This window comes from Thamnophis sirtalis, unplaced genomic scaffold (genome assembly GCF_051295495.1).
Source record: "Thamnophis sirtalis isolate CommonGarterSnake01/CBP01778 unplaced genomic scaffold, rThaSir2_p1.2 scaffold_6, whole genome shotgun sequence".
NCBI classification, from domain to species: domain Eukaryota; kingdom Metazoa; phylum Chordata; class Lepidosauria; order Squamata; family Natricidae; genus Thamnophis; species Thamnophis sirtalis.
In genome coordinates this window covers 20,702,741-20,718,675 of record NW_028261386.1, presented here as the reverse complement: position 1 = coordinate 20,718,675, position 15,935 = coordinate 20,702,741, and the positions used below count along the sequence as shown (strand labels likewise).

Here is a 15,935-nt window from a genome sequence, read left to right as displayed (position 1 = left end):
ACAGGTGGTCTTCCACAGATATACCCACCCACCCCAAGGTAATTACAGTTCCGGTGGATGCCCCCAGCCCCAGAGTCCTGACTGCATTTTGGGCGCTCAGCAGCTGCCCCGCATTTATGGTTATTGCAATATCCTGTGTTCAAATGATCTTGGTTTACAATATTTTTGGCCAAACCTGATATTCTGCAAGTTCCCATTTCAGTATGTCCACGCTGACTTGACTAAAAAATTGACTTTTATTTCCATCCAAGGCCTTTTCTCTTGCAAACTCCATTGATAAAGACCAGTAAGCCATGGAAGAATTTTACTTATTGGGAAAAGCCGTTTGTGTCTTCTTTTTTCGTTTTCTGGTTGCTGGATTGGGATTTGTTTCTAATTTACTGTCAGCCTCCGAAAGCAGCACTGCAGAACTACAAGCAAAACCCACAAAGAACAGAAAGCTTATTTCCTATAAATCAAAAGGCAATTGTGACATAAATATCTGAAACATATTAAGACTTGATTCAAAGGGTGCAAAACCATCAAGCAAAATAACAGAACTCTGGAGATAAAAGTTATGCATAGAGTAGAAGGAGTAACTTGAGGAGAATCTCTGGCTATGCAAATTGAACTTTAGTGCAGAGACGATGTGAAATTACACCCAGGACTCTCCCATGACTGACTGGGAAGAAAGGCAGATGGATGTTGGCTTCCTATTTCTAGAAATAAAATCTTGTTTCCAGCCTGTAACATTTGAGAGTCTTGTATTGTATGGAAATTACTGTTTCTTCCCAACAAGATGTACTTTGACAGAATTACCTCTGCACCTGGGGAAAAAAACCCTCCGTTTCTATGGATGCTGTGCCTATTGTCTGACTGACCCATTCAAGATTGGCACAAGGCTTTTTGGACCCCATAATGCAGGTTTGTAAACAGATACATTGAAGTTTATCTCAATTGTGAAAAGTAGGATCCCGTTGCCAGGGTTGAGGGCAGAGAGCCACAAACTTCATAGATTTGGCCTCCAGAATCATTGAAGACATTCTGAAAGGTGGGAATCATGCCTTTTTGTTAATAACACAGAAATATAGAGCATAAGGGACACGGTGGCTCAGTGGCTAAGACGGTGAGCTTGTCGATGAGAAAGGTCAGCAATTGGGCAGTTCGAATCCCTAGCACGCGTAACTGAGTGAGCTCCTGTTACTTGCCCCACCTCCTGCCAATCTAGCAGTTCGGAAGTATGTAAAAATGCAAGTAGAAAAATAGGGACCACTTTGGTGCGAAGGTAACGTAGTCATGCCGGCCACATGACCACAGAGACGTCTTCGGACAGCGCTGGCTCTTTGGCTTTGAAACAGATGAGCGCTGCCCCTTAGAGTCGGGAACAACTACCACGTACTGTACGTGTGAGGGGAAACTTTACCTTTACCTTATAGACCATAGAGAACATATATAGAGTATTTATGCTATATAGCACACAGGTAATCCTTAACTTACAACCACCAGTGAGCCAAAATTTCTGTTGCTAAGCAAGATAGTTGGTGAGTTGTGCCCGATTTTGCGACTTTTGCAACAGTTGTAAAACAAATGACAACAATTGTTAAGTGAATCATGCAGTTGCTAAATGAATCTTGCTTCCCCCATGGACTTTGCTTGCCAGAAGCCAGCTGGGTAGATTACAAACGGTGACCCCAGGACAGTACAACTGTCAGAAATACATGCCAGTTGCCAAGCACCCAAATTTTGATCACATGACCCTGGGGATGCTGCAATAGTGTGTGAAAACTGGTCCTGAATCGGTTTTGTCCAGGCTGTTGTTAACGTCTAATGGTCACTACACAAACAGTTGTAAGTCAAGGACTGCCTGTGCAGCACACACACACGCAGAGCATTCTTTCACCTTGCTGCACATGCTTTGTGCTTCCTTTCCAACACTGCTACAAAGAATCCATTGGTCAGTGTTTCTTCTGGCGACGCTCGGAGAAAGCACTTGGCTTCAGGAAAAACAGGTAAGCCACGAGGGGTCCAGGATGGCAGGACTTCTACCAACCTCCAGGGAAGAAAAGCAGAGAAAGCCTTTCAGAAATCGGTGCTTCCCTGTCCTTTCTATATGGCAGCCTTACTATCTTTGCAGCCACACACAGGAAGCAAACTTCCATCTTTCAAAATCGTCTTAATCAGCAGCACGGCAGCAGCTGACACAGTGATGGTTAACCTTTTTGGCACCGAGTGCCAAAATTGGGGCGTGCAAGTGCAGGAGCACCAGAACCCAGAAGAGAGCGGCTGGCCGGAGCACATGCGTGCCACAGTCAGCTGCTCTTCCAGGTTCTGGCGTGTGTATGCACATCAGACAGCTGCTCTCTTCCAGATTCTGGTACGCATATGCCGGAACCCGGAAGAGCAGCTGGCAACAGTGCACATGCCCACAGAGGGATCTGGGTGCCATCTCTGACACGCGTGCCCTAGGTTTGCCATCACGGATCTGGCTGATCTCCAAAAGCTAAGCAGGGTCAGATCTTGTTATTACCAGGAAATACCAGGTAGCCTCTAGACTGGGAAATCAAACAACCATCCTAGAAAGCAGCCATAGCAAAGTACTGCTGCCAAGGAATCTACACGGAATATCCCCGAAGTTGCCAAGAATTGTGTTTAACTAAGAAGCTTTGGTTCTCAATGGCTATGAAAATTGAAAAATGTCATTCCTGTCCCCAACGGCTCCAACCCTAACATAGAAGATAAAGAGACTGCTGCTTTCAAATGTGTTTGTCATGAATTGCCAACAAGATGAAAGCAGAGGAGAGATCCCGTTAGTTTGATTATGTTTGGGAACATGAAACAAATGTAGATCTACACTCCAGGAGGGCATCACGTATGAAGAGGATGAGCTATATGGATTTCCAAGGGACTTCTAGCTTTATACAGTCCTTTCCTCCAGCAATCCTTAAATAGCAAGGAAGACAATTATGGAGATTCTCAGTCATCCAATACAATACAATAGCAGAGTTGGAAGGGACCTTGGAGGTCTTCTAGTCCAACACCCTGCCTAGGCAGGAAACCCTATACCGTTCCAGACAAATGGTTATCCAACATCATAAAGATTTCCAGTGTTGGGGCATTCACAACTTCCGGAGGCAAGCTGTTCCACTGATTAATTGTTCTAACTGTCAGGAAATTTCTCCTCAGTTCTAAATTGCTTCTCTCCTTGATTAGTTTCCACCCATTGTTTCTTGTTCTACTCTCAGGTTCTTTGGAGAATAGCTTGACTCCCTCTTTGTGGCAGCCCCTGAGATATTGGAACACTGCTATCATGTCTCCCCTAGTCCTTCTTTTCATTAAACTAGACACACCCAGTTCCTGCAACCGTTCTTCATATGTTTTAGTCTCCAGTCCCCTAATCATCTTTGTTGCTCTTCTCTGCACTCTTTCTAGAGTCCCTACATCTTTTCTACATCGTGGCGACCAAAATGTCATGGTTGTCCCAAAAGTGCTTCTTCAACTAAGCTTCTTGGATGAGAAGCAAAACGTCTTCAAAGAAAAACAAGGAAGTCCAGTTGCCTCTTGAAAAAAGCACCTTTGGGACTAGCAAGGAACCACTCCCACTTTGCAGCCCAAACTCTACCAGCTGCAGGAAGGCAGACCCCGATTTAACCACCTTCTTATACCTGAAGGCGCTTCCCTCCTGCTCCAACACATCCTGCACCACATCTTCGTTCTCTTCTTTGTGCACCGAGCACGTGGAATAAACCAGCCGTTGAAGGGCAGGGAACTGCAATGCATGTGCCAGCATTTTTCGCTGGAACCCAGCAAGTGCCTGCAGTCGATTAGGCAGGGAGGTGCTTTCCTCCTCTGCCAGGCGGTTGACCATACCTGCAACAGAAACAGACATCACACGCACCATTAGCTGTTGAAACCTGGCCTCTAGGGAGTCAGCACACTGGCATATATTGGGCTCTCAGTTTTGATACCTACCTAAAAGTACCTGTCTTTACTTAGCTGGAGAAATAGAAATTTGGCTCTGGAACCATATCGTTCCATTTTTAAAATTTATTTGTAAATCTATGTATACAAACCCAGATCAGCCCCGTTCTATCACGCTTAATCTGGAAACATCACCATTATATCTGAGAGTCAAATCATAAATGGCCCTCTTCCTAAAAACTATTTCCAACTGTTCGAATTAGCTGTCAGCTTCCCATCTTGGATAAAAAGGCACAACGTATGGCTTTTAGGATACTCTTCACTGTTCCAATTCCAGGCTGCAGAAAAATATAGCAATATCACTTCTATACGGTTTCAGAGTGTTGAGAGCCCTATTGCCCACAACAATCTGGGTCCTCATTTTACCCACCTTGGAAGGATGGAAGGCTGAGTCAACCTTCAGCCTGGTGAGATTCGATCTGCCAAATTGCTGGCAGCTGGTGATCAGCAGAGGTAGCCTGCAGTACTGCACTCTAACCACTGCACCACCCTGGCTCTTTGATATACCTTGATGGTCTCTCATCCATTTTCCTAATAAGCTTGTATTTAATGTAAGTCCCAGCTGGAAATCCACCTCCACCCTTTATTCACCTGAGCCACTGCAGGAAGGATCCAAGAGAATGTATCTCACTTTGCTGTACTTGGAGTCAGTGGGATCTGTTGCTAAGAAGTCTTGGTGTGCCAGCTCATGGCAGGAGACACCTGCCCGTACCAACATAGTGCTCATGGTGGCCAGCCGCTTGGCATCCAGATCAAAGGCAAAGATCCGCCTGCATTTCAAGAGACAGAAGGATGTTTTGAGCGGTGATGGACACATGAGTATAAAATCAGATACCTCCACGGGAGAGAAAGGTGAAAAACAATAACTTCACCACAAGCAGCTGTTTCTCTCCAAGGTTTATCCAAAGCTTACTCATCTGCAGGATCTATTTTCTCTAACCTGGCTTCTTGGAATTTTTGCTTTCTAATTGGAAGAATCAAATGAGATCTACCTCATCCTGAGATCCACAAAGACTGAAAGCTTACTACTTCAAAATTCATCCCTCTGTCTGGAGGGTATCAAGGGGCAATATTACAAAGGATAATGGTAGTTTTGCAGCTAATAGTTACTTTTGTCATTAAACTGCTGAAAATACTCAACTGGAAAACACTCAACTGGCTGGGTTCACACACAGTATTAATCCACAATCTGCAATGATTGCATTCATGCAATATACTAAGCCAATTAAAAACAAAATTCATATTACATTTTAGAATGATTTGTGTGAATCCAACTATAGTCACAAGCCCCTCTAGAATACAAAAGTAAACTTTCTAGAAATGTTGAGGCCACAGTAAAAAAAAAAAAAAAATGAAAAAGATGTTGAGGCCACAGTAAAAAAAAAATATTGAAGATGTTAAATTTAAGCAACTTTCTTAGCAAACCCAGATTTGAATTAATGCTCTTAATGTGTCATTTATAAACAAGTAAAATGTTACGTGTTATTTGGTACATTTTTAAAACCACTAGCAAAATCCAGTGATTTTCTCACAAGCATATGAATGTTACAAAACAAGCGTTTCATCCAGTATTTTAAGAGGCAGGTAAGACAGATAATTTTTTTTTGTTTTAAGAATTTCTTGGGGGGAAGCCGTTTTGCATAACTATGATTATTTACATGAATTAAACTGTGATCATAGTCTAATACTAAACAAACATCTGCAAATTGTGGAGCAACTTATTTAGCCAAGCAGAGTTATCTCAGGGTTTCTCACCTAAAATCCCCAAAAATAAATTACGAATGGAAATTGCAAATTTGGGAGTAAAGAAAAAATACTGTAATATATATGACAGTATGCCATAGTTTCTAAAAAAATCACTAGCATATTTCAGATAATAATGTAAATTTCAACATAACTGGAAATAGTTGAATATTATTTAAAGAATACAGAGAAATTGTCCTTTCTCATACCAGTCAACCACAAGTGTTTCTTTTGTGTAAAAAAAATCAACTTGCAACTGGGATGAAATTTAGCATATTTTTCAGAGCATAAGACACACTGGAGTATAAGACACACTAAGGTTTTGAAGAGGCAAAATTTTAAAAAAAAGTTTTTGCACTCTACAGATCTCCCAAAAGTGGCCCGTTTTTCGTGAAAATGGGCCCATATTTTTTTCCAAAAAAGGGCATGAATAGCCATTAGGAGGCTTGTAGAGTGCTGGGGGGGGGAATGAGCAAAAATGGCCCATTTTTCGCTCATTTCTGTTATCCCCAGCCCCCCAGGAGCACTCTACAAGCCTCCTAAAGGCTTTTGGTGAAGGGGGTGGGGTTTCAGAGGCAAAAAATACTGTATTCAGTGTATAAGACGCACCCAGATTTTCAGCCTCTTTTTTTAGGGAAAAAGGTGTGTCTTATACTCCGAAAAATACAGTAATGTTAAGCAGCATCAGAGGGAGTAACCTTCAATTCACCAATTAGATCTGCAAAATTGACTAGATGAGAGGAGAAAATTGGGGGGGGGGGGGCGAGGGAGGGGCTTGCTAATACCATGTAAACCTAGAGAACAGATGCTCCCAAAATCTATTCCAGATCTTTCTGGGAGCCTAATGCAAATACTACTTTGGCTACATTATCCTCATCACTCGGATCTTTGCAGAAATTACTGTTGTGCTGTGAATTACCACAGAGGATTCTGTAGCCTACAATGCTGCCTAAAACATTTCCATAAATAAATGGTATTGCCCTTCCTTTCCCTTACCCTTTGTTCTTCATGATGGCAGCCAGCTGGCTGGTTTTGTTGCCAGGAGCAGCACAGGCATCAATCACCTGGGACCCTGGAGTGGGGTTCAGGACAAAGGCTGGGAGGCAGCTGGCCTAGGGTTAAAATACACACACCTGAGATAAATGCATACTTATCCACATATGGCAGGCCCGCCACCCTCTTTCCATATTCCCCATCCTCAATAGCAGCTTCTCAAACATATTGTCAAGAAACATTTAACGCCCACTACATTCATGCCTGTAGTTTTAAAAAAAATCTCTATCTTTTTTTGGCAAGTAAACAGCCTGTTAAGGGAAAATATCTAGTAAAGAACAATCACATCCATATAGATGCTTAGAACAGAACTGAAGAAGAAAAACGGAATTCTGACTGAAACCTGAGACATTCTAGGCATTAGTATATACAATACTAAAACTACAGTTTTCACTTGGAATCTTAAAATCCCCTGCTAAATTCTGGACACCTATAGTCTTCTGTACATCATGCAGCAGCAACTGTCCACATCCTAAATATAAGTAGAACTGACTAAGGCTGATGGGAGTTGAACAATATTTGGAAGGCCACAATGCTGCATCCCTGACTCAGATATGAGGGCTAGATTTGACCAGACTCAGCTGTGACACCCGATGAACTTCTTGTACTTCTATCTGATAATAAAGTGAGATTATGACTCACCTTTCACCTTAAACAAGTATATAGTGTAAGAAATCTATGCTAAAGTACATACAGTATGTGATAAATAAATATATAATCTGTACTTGAGAGACCGCCTGCTGCCAATTACCTCCACTAGACCGATTAGATCCCACAGATTAGGCCTCCTCCAACTTCCATCCGCCGGCCAATGTCGCCTGGCAACTACTCGGAGGAGAGCCTTCTCTGTGGCTGCTCCGACCCTCTGGAACGAACTCCCCGTGGAGATTCGAACCCTCACCACCCTCCAGGCCTTCCGCAAAGCCCTTAAAACCTGGCTGTTCCAACAGGCCTGGGGCTAAAGAACTGCTGCCCCCGTCTCGAATTGGTATGACTGTTGTGTTTTTAATTTTGCATTGTTTTTTATGTCGTTTTTAAATTCTGTTTGTATCCCCTTCCCTGTTGAGCTGTGAGCCGCCCTGAGTCCCCTTCGGGGGGAAAGAGCAGCATATAAATAAAATCAACATAATAACATAACATAACATAACATAAGCTGACGTGTATGTATTTCACCTGGAGAATTTATGACAAAATGAAAAGTGACAAGTTATTGCAAGAGAGCGATAGCAATAGCACTTAGACTTATATACCGCTCAACAGTGCTTTTAGAATAGATTAAAATAGAATAGAATAGAATCAAGAGTTTAAAGGGATCTTTGAGGTCTTCTAGTCCAACCCTCTGCTCAGGCTGGAAACCCTATACTATTCAGACAAATGGTTGTCCAATCTCTTCTTTAAAACTTCCAGTGTTGGAGCATCCACAACTTCTGGAGTCACGTTGTTCCATAGATTAATTGTTCTGTCAGGAAATTTCTCCTTAATTCTAGGTTGCTTTTCTCCTTGATTAGTTTCCATCCATTATTTCTTATTCTGCCTTCAGGTGCTTTGGAGAATAGCTTGACTCCCCCTTCTTTGTGGCAACCCCTGAGATATTGGAACACTGCTATCATAGTCCTTATTTTCATTAAATTAGACATACCAGTTCCTGCAACTGTTCTTCATATGTTTTAGCCTCCAGTCCCCTAATCATTTTTGTTGCTCTTCTCTGCAATCTTTCTAGAGTCTCTACATCTTTTCTACATCGTGGCACCCAAAACTGGATGCAATATTCCAAGTGTGGCCTTACCAAGGCATTACTAGTGGTATTAACACTTCACGTGATCTTGATTCTATCCCTCTGTTTATGCAGCCTAGAACTGTGTTGGCTTTTTTGGCAGCTGCTTCACACTGCTGGCTCATATTTAAATGGTTGTCCACTAGGACTCCAAGATCCCTCTTGAGCAAGGTACCACCTAATTGTACCTGTGCATTTTGTTTTTCGTGCTTAAATGTAGAACTTTAGTTTTTTCACCATTGAATTTCATTGTTAGATAGTGTCCAATGTTCAAGTTTTATAGCCCTCTCTAAGTGGTTTACAGAGTTAGCTATTGCCCTCAACAATCTGGGTCCTCATTTTACCCACCTCGAAAGGATGGAAGGCTGAGTCAACCTTGAGCGGGATACGAACTGCCAAGATGAAATAGGAACCATTTCAAAACTGTAGTATAAAGCCTAAAAGCCTAAAACAGGCCAGAAGCTGAACTTGGAAGGAAGAGGGAGGCCATCAAAGAGTCTGACTGTGTTGGACAATTTCATCAAGGCAGGTCAGTTGCCAGCTAAGCAGATCCACCAGCCCTTCCCTCTGGTTCAGGTGGAGAAGTCCTCAGGCCACTGTGTCCTATCCCAGCCTCACTCACCTTGTCCTGGAGAATGATGTGCCCAGCCTGATAGAGCTGGTTTTCATGAAGGTCTGTCTGAGGAGGGAAGATCAGCAGGTCAGGAAGATGGAGGTCCAGCAGGAACTTCTTCCTGGATAAGATCGCTTCCTCCATACTGAAAATGATAGTAATAAAGATGGAAAGCTGTTGCTTCTTCCCCAAACTAAAAAAAAAACTTCTCTCCTCCCAGATGTGCAGAGCCAGAGAGCAGGGGGGTGAGACTTGGACAAACAGATGTATAATAACAAGCACAAATGTACCTGGTCTATTTTTGTACATGAGGATGAAACTATCTCCCCCCCAGGCCCCAAATCTTTCTTCCTCTTTCAATCTGGCCCAAAAGGGTGTAAGGGGGCCAACTGGAGCATCTTATGTTACCCTTACTGGGGTAAACTCATCTTAACTATAGCTAGTAATTCACAAGCTACTTTTAAAACAAACGTAAGTCTCCTTGTCCCAAAGATGCTTTTTTCAAGAGGCCACTGGACGTTCTTGTTTTTCTCGGAAGATGTTTCGCTTGTCATCCAAGAAGCTTTTTCAGCTCTTGGATGAGAAGCGATACATCTTCAAAGAAAAACAAGGAAGTCCAGTGGTCTCTTGAAAAAAGCATCTTTGGGACAACTGTAACCTGGATGACTGACAATCTGCATAGACAGTAAATCTCCTTCAAGCCAAATTTGCCTCAATTACTACACAGGCATATCTATGTTGTTTCCTTGCCAGTGGTCTGACCGTGATGTGCCACTGCCTATTTTTGGGTTGTTTCTCAAAATCCCTCTAGCCCAAGGGTGTCAAACTGGATTTCTTTAAGGGCTGGATCAGCACTGTAGTTCTGACCAGAATGGAGGGGTGGTGGTGAGGGAGATGGGACTGACATCTCCTGCAGCACCTTGCCAGCCAAAATCGGGCACAGGGGGCACACACATTCCATTTTGGCCAGCAGAGTGCTGCAGGAGGTTGTCCAGGCCAAAAACAAGGCACGGGGGGCCACATGCACCCCCACCCCCACGCTCTATTTTGGCTGCCAGAGTCACCACAGGCCTGTCCTTTGCCGATTTCCAGGCCGCCTCTGAGGATCACATTTAAGCATCGCACGAGCCAGATCCAGCCCACAGGCCTTGAGTTTGACACACCTGCTCTAGTCTAAAAGTCCTCGCATTTCCTGGTTCTGTGTCTCATCCATTGTAACCAGGCTGGACTCTACTTAGTTGGGTTTTTTTTAGGATAAGCTGCAGATATGCCAGAATGAAAAGGGATGCGTTCAGTCTCTTCCTTGGGGCTGCACATGAGGAGGAGGAACAGTGAGCAATTGGGATTCCTGAAAAGTTTGCAACACTACAGTCTGCAAACAGAGAGCCTGCCTGTTCCTGAGATATGGAGCAGAAGTTGAAGAAGACTAAACTAACCGGGCTGCTTTGCCCTGGTAAGAGTAGCCCTGGCGCTTGAAGTAATCAACGACATCATCCACACATGTCTTCAATAAATTCACTCGGACATAGCGCGGCATCTGAAGTGCTGGGGGGGAAAAGAGACAGGGATCTTCTGAAAATCGAGTTCCTGGGTTTTCCATAATGTGTAACTGCTTTGTCTTTTGTACCCATTTTGATCCCGCAAGAACAACATCTCACATAGCCAGAATAGAGGTTGTAAGAAAACTGTCCATAGGCATTACCCTGGTTCACACATTATATTTAGTTTGTCTCATCATGGCCGGATTAAGCTCCAGTTCTCTGGGTTCAGTCAGCACAGTAACTCATAAATCGTATTTTATGAACCATAATGGTTGGTTCACACAACCCATGAAGCCAAACCAAATACGTCTCATGGTGATTTAACATAATACGCAAATCCAACTTCGGCTGGCTGACTAGCTGTCCTTAGTTGCAGACAGAGAGCATTGAAGCCTGCACAACTGCTGCCAAGAGACAATTTGGCCAAACACTTTAGACAGGCTTTCCAAAAGCTGCAGTTTTTATTCCTATTTTTTTTCAGTTGCAGCTGATGTAACACTGCCATCTATTTAAATTTGACCCTCTGACCTCTTCCAAAAACTCTAAGCATCTACCTTTGTTAGAGTCTCCAGCTGGTGGCAGAAGATCTTCATTGCGGCTCACTTTTTTCTGGACCTTCAAGCGGGCAAGCTCAGCCTGGAGACGCGCATGATGCTTCAATACCAGGGCCTTCCCACGTCCTCCACCATGAAGTCCCTTGCCAATGAGTAAGTCATAGACCAACACCTAAGAAAGGAGAGTAGCAGGGGAAAATAGCTTGAATCTGAACCTAAGAGTGGAACACCTGGCTCTGCATCCAGCTGGAACTGGATTGAGGAGATGTCAGCTGTAGTGTATCCAGGAAAGCTTTTTTAAGAAGATGCATAGGCCACACCTGGACAGCATCAGCAAGGAAGTAAGAAAACATCAGTAAGATAGAATGAAAGAACGCAATGAAAGGCACATCTAACATTGTTTGAGTCATGATATATTTACCGTATTTTTTGGACTATAAGACACACCAAGATTTCGAAGAGGTAAGTAAGAAAAAAAGGTTTTTGTCCTCCCCGGCCCCCAGGAGCACTTTGCAGGCTTCAGCATGGCTGGGGGAAGGCAAAAACGCCCCCATTTTTGCAAAAAACAGCCAGAAAATTGGGCTTTTTTGCAAAAACAGGCATTTTTGCCTTCCCCCAGCCCTGCTGAAGCCTGCAGAGTGCTTCTGGGGGCTGGGAAAAACGCCTCCACCCCCACCCACCTCCTGGAGGCCCTCCAGAGGCTTCAGGAGCTCGCCTGAAGCCTCCGGATAGGAAAATCCGGCCTTACGGGCAAACCAGAAGTTCAGGAACGGACTTCCTGTTTGCTCGTAGGGTCGTTTTTAGTCCTCCGGAGCCTTTAGGGAAACCTCCTGAAGGTCCCTGAAGCCTCCGGAGGGCCTCTGGGGGGGTGGGGAGGCTGTTTTCGCCCTCCTTAGGCTCCTATAAAGCTTCTGGAGCCTGGGGAGGATGAAAAAAGCATGCAAAAAATGGGGGGGGGAGTGCCTCTCATGCACGCATGCACACTGGGAGGGTTGTGCATTGCATTATGGGTGCGGCACGCCCACGCACGACCCCCCTGTGCTCCCCCCACTTATGGTATACGAGCCAAAAAAGGTTCACCATCGTTGGTCTAGAAGCAAGAGAGCTCAGCGAAAGAGAGGGAAAAAAAAAGCAACTGACATTGCTTGCTTTTTCTACATTCCACCCCATTCATATTGTTGGACTTTCCCTTATCTCGTTGTTCCACTCTCATCAGGTACCAGAAAAGGGGCCTGTTGTCGTTCATTTCCCCCAAACCTGTCCACCTGAGCAACCCAGGGTTGAAGTCACCTACAAGCTGCTGATTGTGCATTTCCAAGCATATAATGATCTATGCAGTTACCAAATGCAAAACAACTCCAGGTAAGAAGTTGTAGATTGTATAAAAAATGGCTTCAACCTTCTCATAAGGAATGGTCACAACTGTTCACCTTGGCCAGATGTGGCTGCAGCTTTTTTTCAGCGCGGAACAAACCAGCAGCATCTATGATGGAATCCAGTACAGAAGAATAGCGACGTGTTTCTGAAACGAGTGCATAGAGCAGCCGTGTATTCTGAAAAATGAAGGAATGTTGGTGGAATGAGGAGGATGGATAACGATACGAAGCAAACAATGCCGACATTTTGGAAGATCATACAGTGGACAACATATTGGAACAGGCCAGTTTACCAACCAATACCAAAAAAGGAGACTTTTGTTTGTGGAAACTATCACACAGTATCTTTAGTTTCACATGCTGACAAAAATAAACTGTAAAACTATAGAATGTCCTTAGCAAAATGGGAATCCCAAACCACTGGGAAAGCCACAGTCCAGATGGAACATCGCAGAAAAGTCTGGCTCAAGGTCAGCAAAGGAGTGAGATGAGGTTATATACTCTCTCCTTATTTATTCATTCTATAGTTTATAGTTTATAGTTTTATTATTTATAGGCCGCCCTTTTCCCTGAGGGGACTCAGGGCGGCTTACAATATATAGGGAGGGGAATACAAGACAATAAGACATAAAACAATACATAAGTAAAAATAGTACACAACATTCATCATTCGGGTGGGGACGGATTACGATCTTTATCCCCAGGCCTGACGGGATAGCCAGGTCTTGAGGGCTGTGCGGAAGGTCTGGACGGTGGTGAGGGTACGAATCTCCACGGGGAGATCGTTCCAAAGGGTCGGAGCTACTACTGAAAAGGCTCTCCTCCATGTAGTTGCCAGTCGACACTGACTGGCGGATGGAACTCGGAGGAGGCCTAATCTGTGCGATCTAATAGGTCGCAGGGAGGTAATTGGCAGGAGGCGGTCTCTCAAGTACGCAGATCCACTACCATGAAGGGCTTTATGGGTGGTAAGTAGCACCTTGAAGCGCACCCGAAGATCAACAGGTAGCCAGCGCAGCTCGCAGAGGATATGCTAAGCATATGAGGGGTGTGTGTGTGTTTAAAATGGGAAGAAAAAATATCAATGCTGATAATACTACTCTGATACCTGACAATGCAACTGTCAGACTTGGAAGCCATCTTTTACATTGGGTCTTAAAGCCTGCCATATTTTCTATTGTGGGAAAATAGGAGGGGGGATTATACAGAATGCGGGTGATATATAGTCAAAATAACATTCTTTACTGAGAGAGTCAAGGCCACCTTGCCTTGCAGCTGCGATAATGTAACTGGGAGGATCATGTGATGGACATGTGGGTGCTGGGGCAAGGACTTGAACTTTTATTTGGGTGGGGGAAACCTGGAAGCTTTCAGATTTGGGTTTTCCCAGATGTGCCAATATGACATCTCTAATAAAATGGAACTTTGGGGAAACTCAAGCATCGGAGTCTTCTTTCATTGGGGGGTCTTACTCGGAACCCTTACATCAAATAGTCTGCAATCTTTTGTAAGGAAAATTAGTGAAAGTGAAAAAAACAGGATTAACGTTATTTATTTTTTTAACCTTTCATATTTTGAACCACCCATCTCCCTTAAAGATTAATATAAAGAAGATGAGGAGAATTAAATATAAATAAGACAAAACTCATGTCAACAGTTACAGCAACCAGAACCTAGTTGGCAATGAAGATAGTGAAGTTATAGATAGTTCTGCTTTGTAGTATCAATCAATAGCAAAGGAACAAGCCAGTCAACCAAGAAATGAACCACAGATTAGCACTTGGTACAGCAGCCATGAAGACCTTAAAAAGATATTCAGATGCTGTGATTTGTCGAAATCTAGAAAGATCAGAATAGTGCAAGTGAAAGTTGGACTTTGAAAAAACAGGACAGAAAGAGTATTGACACTTTTGAATTTTGGTGCTGGACAAAGTTCTGGAAAATACCATAGATAGCCAGGAACAACAACAAAACAAAGCATCACTGAACAAACCAACCCAGAATTCTCACATGAGGTATAATAACCAGGCTCAAATTATATTTTGGACACATTATGCCAAGCCCTTTTTGAGAAGCAGCCTATTAGACACAAATTATGGATTCAATTGTAGTGTTGATGCATACACAATTAGAAGACCCGAAGACCAGGTTGGATCATCTACCTGGCTCTTCAGTCCCTATTAACTGGCATATATTTAATCACATGGAATTATGAATGCAGTTGTCTTTTAAAACAAGGGTTCAAATTGTGCAATGTTTTAAATAAAAAAGAAACTACCATACTTCAGTCTGTAAGTACTATGGATAGTAAATATTTTATTCCGAGTATTGTGCAAATTTGGGGAAATTGATTAATTCCATAAAGTAAACTATGGTTGAGTTAGCTATAGTAAATGAGTGTTTGTCAACACAGCAGCACCTGATCTTTTCTGAACTATGACTAAACAGGGCTGGACTGGTTTACATCTGGAATGGGAGACTACCAAGGAATTACAAGTTTGTAGAGGATGCAGAGAAGCTGAAAATACCCTGGAAGAGTTCAATGCAAACTACATCTGTACTGGGCCAAGAAACTGCATAATATTACCAAGTGCCCAGTTTGATTCGAGGACACTGTTAATCTGCGATAGGCATATTACTGTATATCCAACGCATTTTTGCATCATCTGTCCTCGTTTTGAGCAGAAGAACATATCTTTTTAAATGACACTCAAAATATTCATTGAACTCTTTCAAAGGAATCTTCCTAAAACACACACACACGTATACACGAAGCTAACTGTCGTCCCGCAGTGTCTGTAGCTAGGAATAAAAAGATAGGCTATCCTCACACGTGGAGGATCTATTCCGCCCCCTCCCCCCATTATTTTTTAAACTGTAAATTGTGCAAAGACCGTCAACTCGCCGGGAAGTGACTGCCATAGACGAGGGTCTTAAGGGAACCTTCCCGACGCTCCAGTTTTGCCAGGATAGAAGCAGCGACACCATAAAGGCCAAACGCCGCGCCGCTTCCCTGTTTGCGCTGCCGCATCTTCCTCGGGTTGTTTGGATCCGGACTCTGGGAGCCTCCGGCGCGCACGCGTTCAGCAAGGAAATGAACTGCGCGTGCGTAACGCAGGGGAGGTTTTCCTTAGAGCTATGCTACCGTCGTTTTTACGTAGAACGTAAAAAACAAGGGTCAGCTTAAAGCAGGGGTCCCCGAACTTGGCATCTTTAAGACTTGTGGACTTCAATTCCCAGAATTCTCCAATTCTGGGAGTTGAAGTCCCCAAGTCTAAGTTGCCAAGTTTGAAGACTTCTTTCTGCCTTAAAGAAACGCTGAGT

General features: G+C 43.6%; 1 protein-coding gene across 2 annotated transcripts; it reads right to left on the bottom strand.

Annotated features, from left to right (window-relative positions):
* Nucleotides 1-217: 217 nt before the first annotated feature.
* On the bottom strand, nt 218-15,702 carry NSUN5 (NOP2/Sun RNA methyltransferase 5). Of its 2 annotated transcripts, none has more exons than XM_087717339.1 (10): nt 15,517-15,702; nt 12,666-12,788; nt 11,236-11,407; nt 10,577-10,685; nt 9,150-9,285; nt 6,697-6,812; nt 4,549-4,727; nt 3,642-3,846; nt 1,880-2,029; nt 218-410 (listed from the first exon to the last, which is right to left on the bottom strand). In XM_087717339.1, the coding sequence occupies exons 1-10, from the start codon at nt 15,640-15,642 to the stop codon at nt 305-307; spliced, it is 1,422 nt and encodes a 473-aa protein (XP_087573465.1). In that variant the 5' UTR covers nt 15,643-15,702; the 3' UTR covers nt 218-304. The 2 variants fall into 2 exon arrangements, with proteins under 2 accessions (XP_087573465.1, XP_087573466.1); XM_087717340.1 differs by having other exon boundaries at nt 1,880-1,973.
* Between the last annotated feature and the right edge of the window lie 233 nt (nt 15,703-15,935).

Coding starts and splice junctions, on each gene's coding strand:
- NSUN5 (XM_087717339.1), bottom strand. CDS start 15,642: ATGCGGCAGCGCAAACAGGGAAGCGGCGCGGCGTTTGGCCTTTATGGT. Junction 9,286..10,576: donor TACCAGGGCAAAGCAGCCCG/GTTAGTTTAGTC, acceptor TATCATTTTCAG/TATGGAGGAAGCGATCTTAT. Junction 2,030..3,641: donor CAGGAGGGAAGCGCCTTCAG/GTATAAGAAGGT, acceptor TCTTCCCTGGAG/GTTGGTAGAAGTCCTGCCAT.